This window comes from Phoca vitulina, unplaced genomic scaffold (genome assembly GCF_004348235.1).
Source record: "Phoca vitulina isolate PV1807 unplaced genomic scaffold, GSC_HSeal_1.0 scaffold2, whole genome shotgun sequence".
Taxonomy (NCBI): Eukaryota; Metazoa; Chordata; class Mammalia; order Carnivora; family Phocidae; genus Phoca; species Phoca vitulina.
This window is the reverse complement of record NW_022589705.1, coordinates 49,784,831-49,806,277: the sequence shown is the minus strand read 5'-3', so window position 1 is coordinate 49,806,277 and position 21,447 is coordinate 49,784,831. Positions and strand designations below refer to the sequence as shown.

Sequence of the window (21,447 nt, the reverse complement as noted above, 5' to 3'; positions counted from 1 at the left end):
TTGATGATCAGTTCTATTACTCTCCCATCCACTCTGATGGTGTTCTTCCTCTGGGGTACCATAACGTGCTGGGCACACCTTGAGAGAAACACTCATCATGTAAAAGAATAATCATCAAGTACTCTTTTTTTTTTTTTAACTCTCCCATTTTACAAACGTGCTATAAAAATTTAAAAGTACAGAAGGAAATATAGTAAAAAGTAAGTCTCCTCATCCCTGAGCTGCAGCCCCCAGTTCCCCTTCTCAGATGTTGACATTTCCCAACTTTCGTATATCCCTTTTATAGCTATTTTATATAAATACATATCTAAGTAAGAACGTAATTTGTACATAGAAGATTATGTATATATACACAGCGTATGAATGCACCTACATATTATATATGATATAATGTATACCCACAAATACAAGAACACACAAGCATTTTTTTTCTTTTTATACAAGTGGTATTTTTCTCTGTATATGGTCAGTATTTTGCTTTTTATTTTTTTAATAAATTAAGGTTATCTTCTGGTGATTTTTTTTTTTCTAAATCAGTACACACAGAGCTTCTTTATTCTTTTTAGCAGTTGCATCGTTTTCCACTGTAAATTTTGGATAGGCTGTAATTTATTTAACCAGTCTCCTGTTGCTGGACAAGTAGGTTATTTCCAATCTTTTTCTGTTATAAACGATACTACAGTGAAAATATTATATAAATATCATCTCATACATGTCAGAGGACATCTGTAAGATACTTTCCTAGAAGTAGAATTGCTATTCACAGGGCATTTGCATTTAAAATTTCATCAATTGCCAACTTGTACCAAGGGTACCTGTTGCCCCAAGTCCCTCTCGATATAGTGAGTTATTAAGCTCTTTTAAAATTTCTAATCTGATTGGGAGGAAACGACATCTCATTGACATTTTAATTTACATTTTTTATATTGTCAATGAGTTTAGTATGTTTTCATGTGTTTAAAAAACCACATACATTTCCTTATCTGTAAAATTATCTATTTCCACTTACCTCTTACATTCTTAGATTTTTTTTTTCTCGCTTATTTATAGAACTTTTGCTTCCCATATTATGGCAGCTAGCCCTTTGCCTTTCGAGTTGCAGTAATTTTTTTCTTCCCAGTTTCTCGTTTTTTTGTTGTTGTTGTTTTATATTAGTTTTGCTTTTTGCCTTGTAGAATAGTAATGCAAACAAATTTATCATCTTTCTTTTCACGGCTTTTAAATTTCATGTCAAACTTTGAAAAGCCTTTTTCACTCCAAGATTGCCACACAAATTTTTCCCAGGTGCTGAAGATATGCTTGCTGAGTGGGGACCTTGAGGCAGCAGGTCAGGGTAAGTGAGGGCAGCAGAGCTGGTGAGGAAGGCCTTCTAGTGGATGATGTCACAGCATGGGACCTTGACTGTGAACTCCCGGGAGAGGCAGCGTGACGGGCCCCGTCAGGCTGCTTCTCACTCCCAAACGCTTCCACTGGCCGCAACAGAGTTGGTTGACCAAATACCTTGGTCATCCCTGACTGGAAATGGATGACCACATTCCACACGGGGAAGGTTTACATCTTCTCTGAGCAAAGCAGCCATTAAGAACATTCTCTTATCAGCCGGAGATCAAGTAGCCCATCTCAGTAGGTGACACACATGAGCGAACAGGCCACCCCATCCATCATGTGCACGGTAGCATCGGTCGTTCCCGTTCACTGCAGTTGACTAGAAAGGCCTCCTGAAATGCTGCTGTTGGACAGCTCAGGGAGGAGAAAAAGCCATCCTTTTCACCTCAGAGAGGATCTTTGGCAAACCCAAAGCAGGTCTTGCACTACTGTGAGAAGTTCCCCGGGGCCTACGGCTGCAAATACCAAGGCTGCTTAAAGGCTGCAGGTAGAACTACATTTCAGAGGCAGATATCAATCCTTGGGAACCGACTCAAACTGTTTTCATCAGGTTTGAAAACCAAAACAGCCTTGGCAGATTGATGGTGGAAGAGAACAGTCATAAAAGTAATTACGTGCAAAATTATTTTTGTTTCCAGTAAGAGAAATGAATAAAAAGTGTGTTGCACAAGAGGAGGACCAAATCGCCAACTTTGAATAGCAGTGGCTGTTAGTTGAGCTCTGGGTTGGTGGATGTGAGACTATCATTCTTTCCAGAGCATTGTTTGAAAGAGGTCCCGTACTTCTGCATCTCTTAAATCTGATCAGATGAGCCACCGACACACAACCCTGTCAGAGGAGGGTGGCTCCCTCCCACAGGCAGTTCTCCCTTGTACGTCACAGCAACGAAAGGAGGCTCCTCCCCCATTTGTCTCTTATTTCTGAATGCACAGGAATATTTGAAATTTGGTCAATTTATTTAGTGGAAAGACTGTGGGCTTTGGAATCAGAAAGACTGGATTCAAATCCTGGCTTTTTCCCTCTTTGGCTTTAGGCTGGTTCCTAACTTCACTGAGCCTTGGTGTTCTTATCTTTAAGTGGGTATCTATTACCCACACACAATCCTATAAAATCACCCCAAAACTTTATGACAAGCATTTATCTCATGAGTCAGTGTGTTGGCTGTGTGGTTCTTTGATCTGGACTAGACCAAGATCTCGGCACATTCTGTTAGCCAAAGCAAGTCACAAAGGCCAGCCCAGATTCAGGTTGGGGAGGTAGACTCCATCTCTTCATAGGAAGAACTACAAAAGGGTGTGGATGACAGGGAGGAATGACCTGTGGCCATTTTGCATCCTACCATTCTACCTTATACTGATAAATGTAATAATACATGGAGAGTGCCGCTGTTATGTCACCTGAACATTCAGAGGACATTTGTTAGTGCCTACTATGTGTGCAGGTTGATGCTGTGCGTAATGTAGAGCTAAGTAAGACTTCATCTCTAGCCACAGGAAATACACGGTTTTAACAGAGAAGCACGCTAAAGCAATTGTAGATTACCTTACAAACTGTAAAGTGTCTTAAGGGAGGAACACATAAAACACAATGGGACCTCAGAAGAGGGAGAGATTGAACTAAGAGGCTCTGGGAAGGGATTCTGGTCCCAACTTAGGCTCTGCATAATGTTTCTCTCTATTTAATTTTAATTATTGATCTCCTTAGGCTATCAACAATGACATGGTACAGGAAACCCAGTCCAGATGGGTAAAAGCATTTTAAACTGGAGCAATTTGAGACAAATTAAGTATTTGAAAATTGCCAGCCATGTAGATCCTACACGCCCAGGCTAATACGGCTGGAGCAAGACCATCTTACTATCTTGTAGGATAATAGTAATCCTCTTAAATTTACCTCTCTGATTAAAATAATTTCCACCAACCCAAGAGTCCCTCAATCCCATTAACTTAAATACTTGGTTTCCAGGGCCAACCAGAAGGTAGAAATTATACTTTGAATAGATTTTTTTTTCTGAAAGTAGTTCTTTTTAAAAATTTTACTCCTCACTCTTTGGAACTTTGAAATGATTGAATTAACAGTGTGCGAGGGAATTAGAGAAAAAACAAACCTTAAAACTGGGGAAGCGTCTTCACCAGCAGTGTAATGGAGAGCCTGCGTGGAGCCAGGGTTGAGTGAGGGAAGACCTCGGCTACCTTCTCGTCAGAAGATGACATGCCAGGGGACCTTAGGCAAGTTCTCTGCCTGAGTCTGGGTTTCTTCAACTCCAACCAGGGTATGATTATCTCGGGCCTTGATCCTTCACATGTGGGGTCATGAGCTCATGTCTGTTCTGTGTACAGATTTTCTTGAAAGGAAGAGTGCTACCTAAATACAAGGTATTTGTGTTACTATAAGGTGCTTGGAATCTTAATAGCTTTTTCAACTGCATCCAAAGTGGGCTTCTCTTTGTAAATGCTATAAGTGGCTGAGAATCAAAGCTGAAAAGGGTTTTGTTTCTTTCTCCTTCTATGTCTAGGATAGGATGACTGCATATGTTTAGAGAGTGCCCAATTTGCCCGTTTGGGAGAGAGTTCCACAAACAGAATTCCCAGCCACTGAGATCCTATGAGACAATACTGCTTCGTTCTTTACAGGATGATAATTTTTCTCCTGAAAGTCTAATTGGCTGAATCATTGGTCAACCAATTAAGAGAACCTTCAAGTTAAATATAAATACTTGGCTTTGCAAGTCATTCAAGAGGTACCAATTTTGTTCTTGGTTAATATTCATTAAGCTGTCTCAATATTGAGGTTGCTGACCACTTGGACTTTTATAGCAAATATGAGATAAGTTTTAGTCTGCCAATTTCCTTTCACCTCGATTCTTAAATTATATTAAATTTTATCAGTTCAGTTAAACCTTTCTGTGTTTTTCTTTTTTTCTTTTTTGCAGGCATATCATTATTTGATTATTTGAGTTTTCCTAAACTGGTGGTTTATAGAAGACTAGTGCTAGGGTGGTTATGTAAGACTCACTTACGGAGATTTGATAGTTTAGGGATAGGGGGTCCCAGAATCTGGATTTGTTTAATGTGCTCCCCAGCCAGGTTTGGGAATCAGTGCATTAATGCCCTTCAAGCTGTATCTATGGTAAGTAAAAAAATTTTTACTGAATAGTGAGAGCTGCTACTTTACCTTTTTCTGGGCATTGAATTCAGCTCCAGATATTTTCCTAAGTAATCCTCATCACAGTCCTGCGAGGTCATCACCCTTATGCCCGTTTTATGAATGAGGACCTGTGAAGTAATTTGCCCAAGGTTATAAGCTAGTATGTGACAGAGCTGGGAGTTGAACACGTCTGACTCTCAGTCAACATAACACCTCTCATCCCTCTGCTATGCTGCCTCCCATCTAGCCTGTTCAGGATCATGTAGAAACCAGACAGGGTACAAAGGAAGCATAAGACCATAATCCTTGCCCTCAAGAAGTTTACTATCTAATCAGAATGAAAGGAAGACCACTTACTCACTGATGGCCAAAGGACACATGGACCATAGAATTAAGTGCAAATTATAAAATAGAAAATTAGAGTAATTCCAGCTATTTTTTTGTCTTTTCAACAAAAAAATGAGTATCACTAAATGAACAGATTTATTTTGTTTTCCTATTGAATTGCATGGTTGTGTTGCTGTGATTTAAACAGAGAAGTATACTATTTAAGGCTCAAACATGAGAAAGATTTTATTGATGTCAGCATTACACTATTTCAAGGAGATGAAATTTGTGCATCAAACCTCCTGTTTTATGTATTCTGTTTCCTCATTGGCCTAACTGGAGCGGAAGTCATTTAACCTGTGCATAGTAGCATGTTAAGTGGACGGTTATTTTCTCTTTCCAGGACCAAGTGTAAATTAGAAAGCTAAAAGGAACTGAAAATTTGGAACCTCTTAGGTTAGACTAACCCTCCATTCCCAGTAGATATTTACATTGCTAAGAAGATAAAAGCACAGAGGACCCAGTCCCAGTTGAAGAATCAATTTAGGAAGTGTATATATAAATCACTAACCTTGGGAGAAGCATTCTCTGCTTCTAGTAGAAGGCTTCTTTATTTTTTTTTTTTTTAATTTTTTTTAATTTTTTTTTTTTTAAAGATTTTATTTATTTATTTGACAGAGAGAGACAGCGAGAGAGGGAACACAAGCAGAGGGAGTGGGAGAGGGAGAAGCAGGCTTCCCGCAGAGCAGGGAGCCCGATGCGGGGCTCGATCCCAGGTCCCTGGGATCATGACCTGAGCCAAAGGCAGACGCTTAACCGACTGAGCCACCCAGGCACCCCTAGAAGGCTTCTTTAAGTAGTCAGCTTCTGTAGGCAAGGGAAGTTATGTGATTATAGCCGGTGGGACACACCCAGTGTAGAGTTCTCAGCTCCTTATTCACTTTTTGCAGAGAAGAAACCCAGTTTTATTCAAAGGAGGGAATTAGATTATCCAGGCTGCTTGTGTCCATCTAAACATCTGGCTCTCCATAAACCATGTAAGGTTTATCACCAAGGTTTTTGGTGATCCCCAAGCGGGACCCTTCAAGACTGCTCGTTCCATTTACCCCCTACCCCCCCCCCCCACCACACATACACAAAATTTATCATGCCATATTTTAATTCTTTGTTTACTTCTCTGTGTTCCTACCTCACAGTGAGCTTCAGGAAGTAAGAAACAGTCTTAATTTTGTTCATTACATCCTTACCACCTAGCTAGCACTTAGCTAGTCTGAAACAGAGTAGGTGCTCAATAAATATTTATTGAATGAATAAATGGGTGATTCAATGAGCAAACAAATATAATCACATCAAAGTCCAGGTGAAACTAAGGAGTTTTTAAAGAAACCCTTTGTGGCCTTCTAGTTTTCCAAACTGTCTGCTAGTACACTGTGGTTTTAGGGATCACCCAGCACAACTTAACTTTGTTCCCATTGTGTATGGAACCTAACCAAGACTTCATTTGTTTTGCAAGAGTTGGAGTCATAGAATTGCAGCTACGAAAGCATCTTTCCTGGGTCTCTTGTTTCTTCTGAGTGACAGATGTCTTTGGATTGACCAGAGACCATTACAGGGTAATAGAGTCTTATGACAAAATTGATTATAGAAGATGAAAGTGTGCGTGGGCCATACAAAGGGGAGGATTAAATGGCAAACCCCAGAAGACGAAGACAGATGACACAGCAGGAAAGAAGGAAAAATTGCCAGGAGGCACTTTTGAGCGGAAAAGCCTGTAAGGAAGAGCAGTGAAGCAGAAACCAGAAGAAATGAGCGAAGTTTGTTAGTGTCATTGGGAATCTGAGGTGTCTGCAGCGCCTGAAAGAAAAGGAAATGAGGGGCGTCTGGGTGGCTCAGTTGGTTAAGCATCTGCCTTCGGCTCAGGTCATGATCCCAGGGTCCTGGGATCGAGCCTCGCATCAAGCTCCCTGCTCAGCAGGAAGCCTGCATCTCCCTCTCCCACTCCCCCTGCTTGTGTTCCCTCTCTCTGTGTGTCTCTCTCTGTCAAATAAATAAATAAAATCTTAAAAAATAGAAAAGGAAATGAAACCTACATAGAGACATAGGACCAATTTCTGAGCTAAGCATTTTTCAGCATGCTTCCACCTTTTCTTTACTCTGTCTTTGCCAGCTTGTTCTGAAGCCGAAATAAACTAATTCTTTTGTTCCATGAAGCATCCTTTGAGTCTAGTGAGGGAGTGATAACTGTGGGAATCCATTCATTTCAGCTTCTTCTTGGGGGAAGATCAAGGTTTGAGCCATTTTGAAATTTCTCTTAGGACTTTGCATTGACCCTAAGAAGATCCTGCCTGCTCAGTAATTAGCTGGGATATAGCTTTTTTGTCTTTAAGAAAAAAAACAAAACCAGAAACAACTAGAAGCCTGTGGATTTTGAAATTACTATTTGTTTCCTTGTTGGAAAAAGTTTGATACTATGTAATTGAGTGTGACCATTACTGAGTTATTTGCTGCCATGCTATTTCTTTTTTTTTTTTTTTTTTTTTTAAAGATTTTATTTATTTATTTGATAGAGACACAGCGAGAGAGGGAACACAATCAGGGGGAGTGGGAGAGAGAAGCAGGCTTCCCGCTGAGCGGGGAGCCCGATGTGGGGCTCGATCCCAGGACCCTGAGACCATGACCTGAGCCGAAGGCAGACGCTTAACAACTGAGCCACCCAGGCGCCCCAACCATGCTATTTCTAATACCTGGACCTCCTCTCAGACTGGGAGAGTCTTTGCCACCACTTGATCTTTGGGGTTCCCCCTCTCCCAAACTGGAGGATGTACTCTTCCTCATTGCTGCCTTGGAACCTTCTGTTTGCCGCTGTTGTACTTCTAATCACGTATTTATTTTTAGAATCAAGGCTTATTTAACATTTTCAACACATTTTCCAGTTTATTTGCTTATTATTGCTTCTTGCATACAACTCCTTCCTTCTAGATTCAGCTTCCTTTTTACTGAAATAGAGAATTTAGCATAAAAGGCTGTGAGCGGATTTATAACAGTTTTATTTTTAATAGCCGGAAAATGGAAACAACCAAACGTCCAAGGTCAGTGGTTAAACAAAGTGTGGTACATCCACACTATGGAATACTACTCATCAATGAGAAAGAATAAACCATTGATACATGCGGCAAATTGGCTGGGTCCCAAGGGCATTGTAGGGGTCTATTTATATATCATTCTTGAAACAACAAAATTATAGAGATGGAGAACAGATTAGGGAGTGTCAAGTGTTAGGAATGGTTGGGAGGAGGGTGATGGGTGTGACAATAAAGGGGTAACATGAGGGAGATCTTAGTGGTGATGACAAGATAAAGATCTTGATTACAGAGGTGGTTATATGAATCTACACATGATAAAATGACATAGAACTTGATATACGCTCAGTAACAATGTCAAATTCCTCATTTTGATGCTGTGCCATGATTATATAATCTGTAATCATGGAGAGAAACTGGGTGAAGTGTACATTGGACTTCTCTGGTCTTTACACACCCTTTTGATTTCTTAAAGAGATGTGCCTTCCAGCCCTTCCCAATTCCTAGACTATAAGGATCTAGCAGTTTCTCTGGGCCATTGGAGGAAATGTTTTTCAGCTCCTTCCCACAGATGGGGATGTTCTCCCAGTCTCTAGTAAAGGCTTTAAGCAAGAACTCAGATCTCTCTCTGGCCACATCTTTGGTTTTCAAGTGAGCATTGAAACTGAGCCTCCAACCCAGAGGGTCTATATTTATAAGGCACCTTCCACATCAGCTTCTACTTACTGTTCTCTTCCTTTTTGGCACCTGAGAATTTCTTTTCTTTCAATCTCAGCTATGCATCATATATTGTTTTGTGATATTTTATTCAGTACTCTTGGTGTTTTTAGTCTGGTTGGGGTGAGGTGAGAGGAATGACTCATGGGACAGGGAGGCTATTTCTGTCAGTTTCTATTGTTACCGTATCATGCTGTTTATAATTGTGTTTCTGTACTCTCCCAGTGGACTGAGAGTTCTTGAAAATGTCAGGGACCAGGACAAGCTTTTTCATCCCCGTTCTTATACATATAAAGTGCTAATACACATGTGTGTTGAATGAATGAATGAGTGAGTGAGTGACTCTCTAGTTCCATGGAAGAGAGCCCAGTATGATAGTTTTTAAGTAAGATAGTTCTGAAGATTATTTTTATTGACTTTAAAGGACGTGTGTTATTATGGTGCTTTGTGTAGCATAATGCCTTTAAATACAAGAAGCGCATGTGATCTATAATATTAATTTAGCAGATTTAAAGAAGGAAGTAGTATGTCCAGAGAAAAACAAGGCATTTAAGGGTGATTCAAGAAGCATTTCCTCCCATCCCTTTGTGTCCCTCACTATCCTTTTTGGGTTTTAGAATTAGGAAACCAGGCATTGATAGGGAGGAGGTGTGTGGTCTCAGGTACCAGTTCTCAAACTATATTCTACAGAGCTTAGAATTCACAGGGATCTTCTGGGGCTGAAGGGGGCCTGAGCCAGAGAGAAGTGGATACACCTTCCAGCATCCCCCCGCCCCCTGATTTTGACGCAGTTGGAGACACTCTGGTTCTGCTGTCAGACTGCCCTCCCCAGATTGATCAGAATTCCTACCCCTCTCCCGACAAGCTGAGTAGACAAGTGCCTTAATATGTCTGCCTCAGGTTCTTCAATCTTAGAATGGAGATAGTCACGGTACCTGACTATGGACTTGTTGACAAGATCTCTGAGCCCCTCACATATTAAGAAAACCTGGACAACTTTTTTTTTTTTTTTAAATTCCCTCTATGTAAAAATATGAATAATACCACAAATTTTGGTATATTTAAATTTTTTCTTCAACAAATTAATGGTTTGGCCACCTGCATAGTAATTATGCTATTTACAAAGTCATTACAGGCTTTAAAAAAATACATGATTTCATAGTGCAGTGTAGATAGTGTGGTCGGGAATGGAGCAGGGGGGTTAAGGTGGCAGGATCGTGCCCTCTTTTCTCTCTGTGACTGTACTGATAACTTCATTTAAAGATTAATCAGAAATCCAAATTTGAGGTCACTGAGGATTATAAGGTCGTAGTGGACACTGAGCCTAGTAATTCTCCAGTCCTGACTATCTCACATGGGGTGAGAAAGGCTCTAACTTCCCTCTCTCCTCAGTAAGTTAAGTTCCCAGAGTGGAGGGGCCCCTCATTCAGGATCCCAAATGCGGGGTGATTGTGAACCCAGAGCTGGGGCAATGCCCTGGCTGACTGACCCCCTTGCACTGTTAGGGAATGTACCCTGCCTGACTGTTACTTTCCCAAACAGGTACTCTTGGTGAAGGTAATTTATGGGTACAGGTCACTGATGGCTAGGGGCTTCTCCTCCACTGAAGCACTGGAGACAGGAAGGAACCATGGCTGAGAGCCATCACCACATAATATCTAGAATAACACTGCATAGCAGAAACTTGAAGCCATCAGCATGCCTACCTCCTTCCCACCCTCCCCTGGTCCCCAGTGACCATGAACAGAGAAGAAAGTGTGCCCGTTTTGTGTGACTGACCCTGGAGGTTTGAAAATGCCCTGTGTGTCTCTCTGAACTCAACTTCTAAGGATACGTATCACATCTTAGGGGCACAGACAGAAGACAATGGAGCACAGAGAGAAGGCAGCAATGCATTTCTTTCTAAGCCATTTCTAAGGCCTGGCCCTACGTAGAACTTCTGTGATTTTTGCCAAGTCACTTGACTGCCGTGGGCCTCACTTTCTTCATCTGTAAAATGAGACTGTACCATATTAGAGACTTAATTTGTTGTTGTTGTTTTGTTTTTGTTTTTGTTTAAAGCATCAGAGCCTTTTCCACAATATCTGATAGGTAAAACAGAGACATGGAAAATTGTTCCTGTTGAAGGAGGGTCTAGAGCCTTGTCCTTTTGTCCTCTCTCCCCCTAAAGCCTCTGATGGTCCTCTAAAAAGATACCCCCACAAAATCCGGTGGGTGCAAAAAACAGAGTGTATCTAGGGCACACCCAGATGTAACATTCTGGGACTCAGTGGCTCTGGTCAGGAAGGGCACTGGGGTAGCCATTTATTCCTTCATACTTGGCCCTTGTGACCACTGGGCTGGCCACTAGTCTCCTGATATGCTGGCTTGTGTCTGTGTAACCTCACGTATCCCTGCATCAGGATACAGGATGTGGCATGGCTGGGTGCTTCTTGCAAGAGCTTCTACATCCTGTGAACGTTGGGTCTCTACCTGCCAACTGCTGAGATGAACCAGTAATCCTTTCAGAGAGCACAGGCTTTTATCAATGAGGAGGATTCAAGGCTTATTTTTTTTCCTTTCCTCCAAATAACACTCCCACTGTTCAGGCTTAAATACCAAAACCTTATGGTTTGCAGAATCAGTGCCAAGAAGTCAATCATCAGTGAAACTGCAAAGATAATAGCTCCTATTGATCAAATCGGGAGAAGAATGGTTTGCCCTCCTGCAGAGGTCAGGGAAGATAAGGGCTGGAGTTTTCTAAAACACACTTGATTTGCCTAAATTAGATAAAAGTACATAAAAGCGCTTATGTTCTTAAGAGAGCTGGTGACCAATTCGGGAAAACCTCACAAAAATGAAAAGATTGGCTTAGATTAGTAAGGCATGAGAAATACAGAGTCTTTCCTAAAAGAGAGAGAATGTGTTATTTCAAACCTAGACGGTGACATAGCAGCTAACAGGAGTATGTCTGCCTAGAGGGTGGTTATTATCTGCCTTACTAGACAGAGAGGAAGGCACAGAAGATCTCAAGTGTCCACTCTGTGCTGGACAGTACGCAGGACCCCTTTGGACCATAATCTAATGTAATCCTTACCACAGTGCTGGGAGGTGGCTTTTATTGTCCCCATTTTACAGATGAGAAAATAGAGGTCCAAAGTTGTTAAGTAACTTGCTCGTGATCATAAAATTAGTATTTTAATCTAGGTGTGTGTTTCCATTAAGTATTCTACTATCTCCTAATTGGCACATACCAGTTTGCTCTTACCACAATAATTTTACACAAAGAGGTGTTGCTAGTCGGGTATTAAATGTACTTGGAAATATCTCATCCTTTTGCCATGATGAGGACGTAGAAAAGAAGCTGAATCCATCAGTGGAGAGATCCTACATGGTCAAGGCTGGTGGTTGTGTCTCTCTCTAAAGCTGCTACTGACCTTGGACTCCATGGAGCGCAAGTTGAGAAGTGCTGAATTTTTCTCATGTAAAGGTCAACCTTCCTTTTGGGGGAGGGGAAGCTTATTAACATCATTTTTTGTGACGGAGAATTACCATTACTTAACTTTTCACAGAAAATAATCAGCCTTTCTTTTAAAAAATGTGGAAGATAATATTTTCCAGGGAGGTTATTGATATTTTAAGATGTTTTATCTGTTTTTATTATCATTTTATCTGAAAAGCTGAACATGTGGTTATCTAAAGGAATAGATCTTGAGGCTGCGAACAAAATTCCTCAGAATCATCACAATCACTTAATAAGCTTGTGAATTGAAATGATCTTTTCCACAGTCCAAGAGCGGAGTAGTAATTAGTGTCCAGGGACACATGGGGAACAGTTTTACTGTTAGCAGTGCCAAGAATCTATTCATTTGTCATCGGTCCCAAATTATATTCAATCAGCAATTCAAACTCAGGTTAGAAAAACCAAGTGACATAGAGCTAACTTTCTATAAAATTCATACTGTAAAATGAAACCTATGTTTCTGGCAGTTTAACTGTGAGCAGCAGTAAGATGAAGCTATGAAAATGTTGAATGTAAATATTGTCAAGGTTGATCTTAATCCCACCTTTTGCTTCCTTGCCTGAAATGCTGCCTTGGCTGCCATGTTTCCATTCCCAAGCTCCCTGAAGTCCGGGGATTGGAGTGCTTGATGAGCCCTTTTATATCGTGAACCACAGTCGTCCATAATACTGCAAACAAGAGGCCATTATTCAAAGAGCCGAAGTGGCTGGCAACAGGATTGGGGTGAGAGTGGAGCTGTGGTTGGAGTCATTCATGGAGGGCCCCCGAGTGTAGACAATTAGATCTTCCTCGTGAAATCACCTGCACGAAATACTCATTCCTAGGACAAGTGGTTCATACCAGGCAGAAGCACTGCCTTCTACTGTGGTTTTGGGTTAAGCATTTTTCCCACTTGGGATACTTTTTTCTTTTTCATTTCATATTTTGGAATCTAATGTGCTTTCAGGTTCCTGCCATACCATCTGGCTTCAGGTCCCCTTAAAAGAATCTATGCTGTTTTTACCTCAGGACATAGGAGGGGACTGGGGCCATTTGGGTTGGGTAGGGTGTGTGGTTTTTCTACTTTCTTTCCCAGCTGCTCTTGGACAGGGAAAGAGGAAAACCTAGAAGGTCTGCACAAACCAAACAACCCTTTTGTCTCTGCTGTGTGTGACAAGTTGATCAGAGACCCAGTAGACAAACTAGAAGTGGGCCTTTGCAAGGTCTCAGTGGGTAAACATCCTGTTCTTGGCAAAACTCACTGACTATGGTGTGTGGCATCTATGGCCAAGTGGCAGCCAAGCCCCTCAGTAAATAAGGAAGTGGTAGAAAGTGTGCTTATCTAGGTAAAAAGGTGAAGCCAGAGAGGTAAGATGAAAAACAAATCAGGTTTCACAGACTTGAGTACCAAGTAGCATGAGCTACTAGAGCTGTGTGGGCAATTAGACAGACCTGGATTTGAATCCCAGTTCTTCCACTCACTAAAAAGCTCACCTTGCATTTCAGAACCATTTTTAGCGGCTACCTAGAGTACTGTGTTGAAAAGACTCTAAGGCAGATCCCAGGTTTAATAGGGCAAAAAGGGCTGTAATTGATAATGATGTCTGTACCAGATTGAAGGAAAGAGAATTGACAGCATGGGTGCCATATATCTTTTTTTTTTTTTTTTTTTTTAAGATTTTATTTATTTATTTTGAGACAGAGAGAACACGAGCTGGGCAAGGGGCAGAGGGAGAGGGATAAGCAGACTCCCCGCTAAACGCTGAGCCCAACATGGGGCTGGATCCCAGGACCCTGAGATCATGACCTGAGCCAAAGTTCTGAGCCACCCAGGTGCCCTATATCTAATATCATAGGCTCTGAGTTCTCTGAGATCCTGCTCAGAACTAAAGTTCTATAATACAGTGTGTGTGTGTGTGTGTGTGTGTGTGTGTGTGTGTGTAGATATGGCCTAAGGGGAGGTTAGTGAAACCCTATTAAAATGTGCTAGTAGATGGTGTCGTGGCTTAAAATTTCAAAAACAACAACAAAAACATCATTTGTGTATTACAGTCTATTACTGAAGAGTTTTTAAATCTTCATAGTGTATTGTGCCCTTTAGATTGTTGATTTGCTTATTTGCTTTAATTTATGGTGGTTTTTTTAAGATTTTATTTATTTAAGAGAGAAAGAGAGAGAGAGCACGAGTAGGGGGAGGGGCAGAGGGAGAAAAAGAAGCAGACTCCCCATTGAGCAGGGAGCCCAGTGTGGGGCTCCATCCCAGAATCCTGGAATCATGACCTGAGCAAAAGGCAGATGCTTAACTGACCCAGGTGGCCCCAAATTTATGGTGGTTTTGAAAATTGCCTTTTAAGTTTAGTTACCTCAATTGACTCTTGTATTCAAATGCTTAGCTTTCATTTGTCTTGACTATAAGTTTCAATGTAGAGACATAGATTTCTCTATTAATAGAAATCCTATCAATTCATGAATACAACAAATAAAATCAGCAAGAGCAATGTGGCTCTCATTTTCCATGGAAAGACTATTGAATATATTAGTCTAGGAGTGGTCTTCTAATAAGAAAAAGAAAAGTTTATGTTTGATAATGTTTGGTCATTTCTGCAGGCTTGGTTTTTTTGTTCATGAAATATCTGTATTTTAATTTTCAAGCCCGCGTTTTAAAGAAGACAGCCTTGCAAGCTGGTCTGCAGATTGTTCATCTCGATAGCCTCTGTCATGCAGGTGCCTCTGCTGGACGAGCAGAGCCCCAGTCCAGCTTAATAAGCTCTGGGATTGCCCTGGTCTCTCTCAGGAGGCAGGGCCTTTGGAAATCTCCTGTAATGCTTCTAACAGCCCATAAGTTACTTATATATTTAATATCACCCTTGTCTTTCTCCCCTCCCTTCTTTTTCTTTCCAGAAACAGAGTTGTCAGTCACTGCTGAGTTAGTGCCTACCTCATCGTGGAACATTTCAAGTGAACTCGACAAAGGTACACAATGGTGATGCATAGGAGGTGGTGGGGGGAGGTGGACAAGGGGAGGAGGAGGTAGAGGGGAGGAGGCGTGAAACTCCATTTTTAATCCTGGCACGGCCTTCTTTGAAATCAACTGCTTCTTAGATCCTTGGGGGCGGGGGGGGGGGGGGGTTGCAAAATAAATCCCTTGCTTACTTTGTGATTATTTAACATTTAATTACTTGGAATTCTATTATTTCTGGAGAGGTTTTTTTCCCCCCTCTTTCCTTTCCCTTCTTCCTCTAAAATGTTCCATATGGTAAAAATGCTTCAAGATGTGAAATAGGGTTGTTTCTGACCTTCCTGACATTGCATCTAGTGGATCTTATTTAGGGGATTTGATTCTGCCCGAGCCAGGATTGATCAGAGCTGTTTGCTGGGTGACCTTTTACAGTGAGTATTTGATGTGCTTGCAGGGTTCAGAGCAGAGTATTTGGAATGTTTGTAATTGCCTGTGCGTACAGATGGCGGCTTCCCGTGTGCACGTGGGGAACAGGTTCCTGCTATGGAGTTGTTGTGGCATTAATTAAGCTCCGCCATATGCTAAGCACCGGCTACTCCAGAGATCCTGTGTCCTGGAATGGTAAATTGGGACACATCCAGAGCCCCTGCGGGCTGGCTCATCCTACCCTTCCAGGCTTGTTTCCCTCTACTCCCCATTAGGTCCCTTTATGCATCTCCAGCGAAATTTCTATTTCTTCTTATATACCCTGTGCTTTTCTTCCTCCCTGCTTTTGCCTAAGCTATTCTTTCCACCTGAATCACCCCTTTTTTCCTTGCCAGTAACCATTCTCTCCCTTCTGCTTGTCACAAATTACTTATCCTTCAAGACCAAGAACAAATTCTGTATTAGCCACAGTCTTATCTAATCCCTCGGCAGGAAGGGGCCTTTCCTTCTTTGGAACTTCCATAGCCCTTTCCCCTCTTCTTCTCTTAGCATTTTCTGTGTTATATCATGGTGATTTATATACCTGTCTATCTCATTCTGAAGCCTGAAAGTTCCTTGTAAGTAGGACTTCTATTTTGTTCTTGTTCTTTGTCTTTGTCTCCATCACAAAATCTAGGACAGACTCTTGTTCATAGGAAATCCTCAATAAATATGTGTGGAGGAATGGGTCACAACTTATCTCAGGCCGTATACGTGGATGGGCACATCTGTATAGATATGTGCAAATACATTCAACAAAGTTACTGAGCTTCTGCTTTAGTTCACGTGCGATTCTAGGTTCTGGGATTGTAGTGATTCAAGCTCAGAAATCATTGTCCTTTATGTCAGATGCCTTTTATAATCAGCTCTCTTTGTCAGCTCATGTGTTCACTGAGCTGTATTTTCTCCCTGAAGAGAAAACCTTATAAAACAGTAATAGGCAAGGTTATGTTGATGCTTATACTTTATTAGGCATTTTAGGGTGGTGGGATGACGTGAGATATCCTTTCACCTTAAATAAAAGGAAGTTTAGAATAATTTTCTCTTGTCAACATTATTTTGGACATTCTTTTTCTAGTTCAGGATGAAAACAGGGACTGTATGTTATTCCTCTCCATGTCCAGCACCAGGCACAATGCCTAGGAGGCAGTAGATTTACAACAAATATTTATGAATTCTTTTTGATGAGAAAGAAGACATCAAGCACACTAAATGTCCACTCAGTGCCCACTCTGTGACAAGCACTTTGCTAGGTGTTTTCAAGAATGTGAACGTAATTGGCAAGCTCCTTATGGCACCAAGAGCAAAAATGATATCATTGTACACTGCATATTGCTGATCAGGTTCCAGTTATGGCTATAAAAGGACATCAGATACATGCTAAAAAGGCAGCAGAACCCCCAGTCAAGAGCCGAGGCTGCCAGACGTTGAATTTCTACCAGACCAGCACTGTAATTAGCAGTGGGTGCCCTTCAAGAAAGTAGTATCGATAGCTGTGAACCTACTTGCTCAAAAGCTGGACTAAGACTGGCTCCAAACTTTCTGTTTGTTCAGCATGGCCTTTCAGAGGATGTGGATGGCTTTCCAGAGATTCTTGGTGTCATATTTCTCTAGAAGAAAATTAGTATATGGCCTTTCATTCCCATTTAGAATGAGAAAGAAAGCTGATTAATTCATTGATTAATTCAATGAATAAATTAAATCATTCATTGATTAAATCTTTTTTGCTTCCTACTCTGGTCTGGGCACTGTCTGAAAAATTAGTATTGAAAGATGAATTAGACAAAGGTCTCCGTCCTCCCTGAACATAGAGCCAGGTGGGAAAGACTGATATCTAAATGTATAATCAAAGCCTTCTGGTCATTTTGGTCAATTGGGCTGTCAAGGGACATTCTCCCCTAATTACACAGAGATGCTGGTGGAAGGATACAATGAAAAAAAATTCACTGACAGGCTGGCACCACAAAAAGGAGAAATCTCCAGGTACCAGAAGAACAAGCTCCATGATAGAGCAATGATCAGCAAAAAGGAATTAAATAAAGGGTTTTATAAAAATATGGGAAATGTGTATGGTTCTCGGGGGCTAGAGTTTCAGTATCCCATGGGGATGAGAATTGAGGTCATAGGAAACAAACTTGCTGCTTAGGCTGTGAGGAATGACTGGACCGAGCATGAAAGAAGGACGATTCTACTGAGGATGTGGTGTGGAAGTCTGTGAACCACCCTGGGCTGTTGGGGTCACCCAGGGGAAATACAAGCCCCAATCTGTGTTATGTGGGGCTTGGGGGTTGGAGTTCTTCTCATGTCGTACACAAGCTACAAACCAAGAAGAGAATGTAAAAACTTGGTCTGGAATTGATTAAACTCCGAGACCCTCACAGGGGACAACCTAAAACCAGCTCACAAAATGTCTCAATATCCCAGTGCCTGTGGCGCTCCCACCAAAAACAAAATTTTAAAAATCAGAACCACTAAATAACAACAGCAGATCCCTACTGATGTTAAGTTCGCTTTTAAAAATTATAGTACTTGCAGGAGAGGAATAAAAGAAGCCTACCCTTGGCAAGAGTCAGTAGACAAAACACACAGAGAAGCTCATACCTTAAAACTAAAGACAACAGGTCGATTTGAGAGAGAATATATGTTTAAAATATTTCATGGGAAGAATAAATAAAAAAAATGTCTCATGGTGAAGAGGAAATAGAAACCATAGGGCAAGCACAGGATAATATGATAAAAAGAAAAGGAGATTTTAAAAGAACCAAGTAGAGGGCGCCTGGGTGGCTCAGTTGGTTAAGCGACTGCCTTCGGTTCAGGTCATGATCCTGGAGTCCCGGGATCGAGTCCCACATCGGGCTCCCGGCTCAGGGGGGAGCCTGCTTCTCCCACTGACCCTCTCCCCCTCATGCTGTTTCTCTCTCGCTCGCTCTCTAATAAATAAATAAATAAAATCTTTAAAAAAAAAAAAAAAAAAAGAACCAAGTAGAAATTCTAGAACTGAAAAACAGAGTTATAGAAATTAAAAGCTCATTCAAATGGGTCAAACAGTGGATGCATTCAGCTGACGAGAGAAATGGTGAACTGGAAGATAGATTTGAGATAACATGGTGGTTAAGAGAATGAACTCCGGGGCCCAGGTGACTAAGTTTGAATCCTGTGTCTACTACCTAAATTCTGTGTGACTTTGAGCAAGCCACCCTACCTATCTGTGCTTTGGTCTCCTCACTTGTAAAATGAGATAACAAAAGTAATTACCTCATCTGGTTGTTGTGAAAATTGACCCGGCTAGCAAATCTGATAAACTAATTGGAGAGTAAGAAGTAACAGCTGTTCTTGGTTAATATGATTATTACTTTGGGCTTTACAGTAAAACAAAAGTCATGGGTACTTTGGCAGGCGTGTAGGGAAAGCATATTTTGGAGATTTTAGATCCGATTCAATCAGCCCATGTCCACAGCTTTTCCACTCTGGATGAATGTTGCACACATGAACGTTCACCCACATCAGCACCACACTTCTTAGCTTGATAAGCAAGGTTCTCCGTGGTCTTACCCGTGCTGACTCCTCTCACATCATCCCTACCCCCGTACTTTTTACTTCATTTGTTTCAACAACCTGCCTCTAATTCCCTAAATGTATCACTCTACTTCTAGTCTCTGCGCCTTTGTTCATGTAGTTTCTTCTGACTGGATTGCCTTTAATAAACCTCATTCTCCTTCTGGCTAACTCCTTCTTTACTTAAGTCCCGCCTTAAGCATTCCCTTAGTGCTCCTAACGGGCATAGTGCTGAATAAGATAGGCAGCATCACTGCTTTGCTGGACCTTGCATTCTAAAGAGAGAGAGAGGGAGAGACAATGAATGAATCCTTTTATCAATCCCATTGACCATCAGCAGTGCCTCCAAATACTTCATATGTGGGGCACCATATCACCCCATGTCTACCCCGATCAGAGTCCTTACCATGCTATACTGAAATTAATCTATTTTTTGCCTGCCTTTTTAAAGCCAGGGGCTCTTTCATGCTCTTATTGCCCAACACAGTGTCTGGTATGTAGTAGGAAACAAGGTGCTGAATTGTTTGGGTTCCTATCGCAGCTATGCCGATTCATAGCTGCTGCAAGTGAATACCTACTATGTGCAAGGCACTGGCTATGCATGTTGCATGCATCATTCGAATTCATACCACATTGTATGGGAGAACAGACAGGCCACTGAGGCTCATCAGGCTTGAAGGAGTTGGCTGAAGGGCAGCAGTAGTGAGGGGCAGTGCCAGGATCCCCACCAAGGCTTCCAGGCCAGGTCTCGGATCCACGTTCAAAGTGGCAGCTGATTACACTCCTTCCTATGCATTCCTATCCCCTCCTCCTGTGGGCCATGCTCCCTCACATGCAGGAGCAGTGAAATAAGCCCCATCCGTTGGTGTTCTTTAGTGCCTTTCTCTTCCCCCAGCTGCTCCGTTCCACCCATCAACCCCACCCTGGTCCCCCAGCTTCACTCAGGTCCTGTTTTTCTGTTAAATGAGTCCAGTCAGTGGCATTAAACAGTTACCTGTTTATCCTTTCCAACAGGAAATGAAATTGAACAGAGACAAGCCCACCCGGGAAGAGCCGTTGAAAGCTACTATTGATGGGGCATGGGGGTAATTTCTGAAACAAATGCTTCAGAACCAAGTACCTTCTAAAATAAATGGATCTACAGGGGCCCAACCTCAGCTTCCCCATGGGGGTTTTGGGATGGGGTGTGATGAGGGCCTCTTTCCCCTTCTTCCATTTTCAGTCACATGAGGTCTCAGAGGTTCTCTGTAGAAAGCCAAATGTTTCTTTTGGAGAAAGGACTGGAAATTGCACCCGTAGGTAGCAGAAAGGGAGGGAGCCTCCTACTTAAAAAAATACCGAGGCTTGCTTCCAACTTCAAATAATTCTCTGTGCTGACAGACTAGATTTGGGGGTATTTTTTGTCCTGCCTTGGTTTTTTAAATGGAGACCTGGCTTTTTCTACTAGCTTAGAGCTTTACACATATGGTTCTTAATGAGTGTGAGCTCTGGAGTTACTATGACTCTGAACTTCCTTTTACTCACCTCTGGAGTGGGGACATTTGAATCTATCACCTAAGACTTTTCCTGGCCAACAAACACATCTCCGGGTCACACTTGCGTGTTGTGCCAAGGACATCTGATTGCATGGTCATAATAGACAGATAGTTACATGCTGGCCTCAGTCCCTTAGCCCACCTCTTCCCTGAGAGCTTGACTGTCAAGAACTGTGACCAGGTTCTCTGCTTCAGGAGGGGTTGCTTCCTCTTATCCACTTTCTCTGTTACTTGGTTTGTCCTTGGCACTTAAGGAGTCGATTTAAATGATACTGACTTGCCTGTAGCTTGGAGCTTAGTTCACACTTAGCCCAAATGAGGTTAGCTGGATCCTTGTATTCCTGATTGTATGGATTTGGAGCAGTGGCAGTGGGTGAAGGAGCAACATAAGGACTTGGTACTTGGCAGGAGTCTTGGTACTTGGCAGGCTAAAGAACAGCCTTCCTAGGACTGGGGTCTTTGAGAGCTTATCCATTCAGTGTCCCATCTTCAAAACTGGTAGCTGGTTGGAAGAATTCCTGGTGGAATTCCTGGGGTAGCCCTGTGATGTTTAAGACAGCCCCAATTCGGGTGTTGGCCTTGTTGGGAAGGAAGACTTTCCTCTGCCCTTTGAGGTCCTTCTAGCTCAACTTAGAATCAAATTGACATGAGACAGAATAACAGGAGAAAATCAAATTTAATAGGCATACATGTGGGGAATCCACACAGACATGAGATTCCAAAAACAATGAGGCAATATGAAGTTTATCTGAGCTAAGGAGAGAGGTAGGACCCAAGAATACAAAGGGGAGGAAG

General features: G+C 41.8%; 1 protein-coding gene across 1 annotated transcript in view; it reads left to right on the top strand.

Moving 5' to 3' along the window:
* ROR1 (receptor tyrosine kinase like orphan receptor 1) overlaps positions 1 to 21,447 on the top strand; it is a 306,022-nt gene that overhangs the window by 118,203 nt on the left and 166,372 nt on the right. The window contains exon 3 of the mRNA XM_032396112.1: positions 15,040 to 15,111. Coding sequence (XP_032252003.1) covers positions 15,040 to 15,111 — 72 coding nt within the window. The remainder of the gene's footprint in view (positions 1 to 15,039; positions 15,112 to 21,447) is intronic.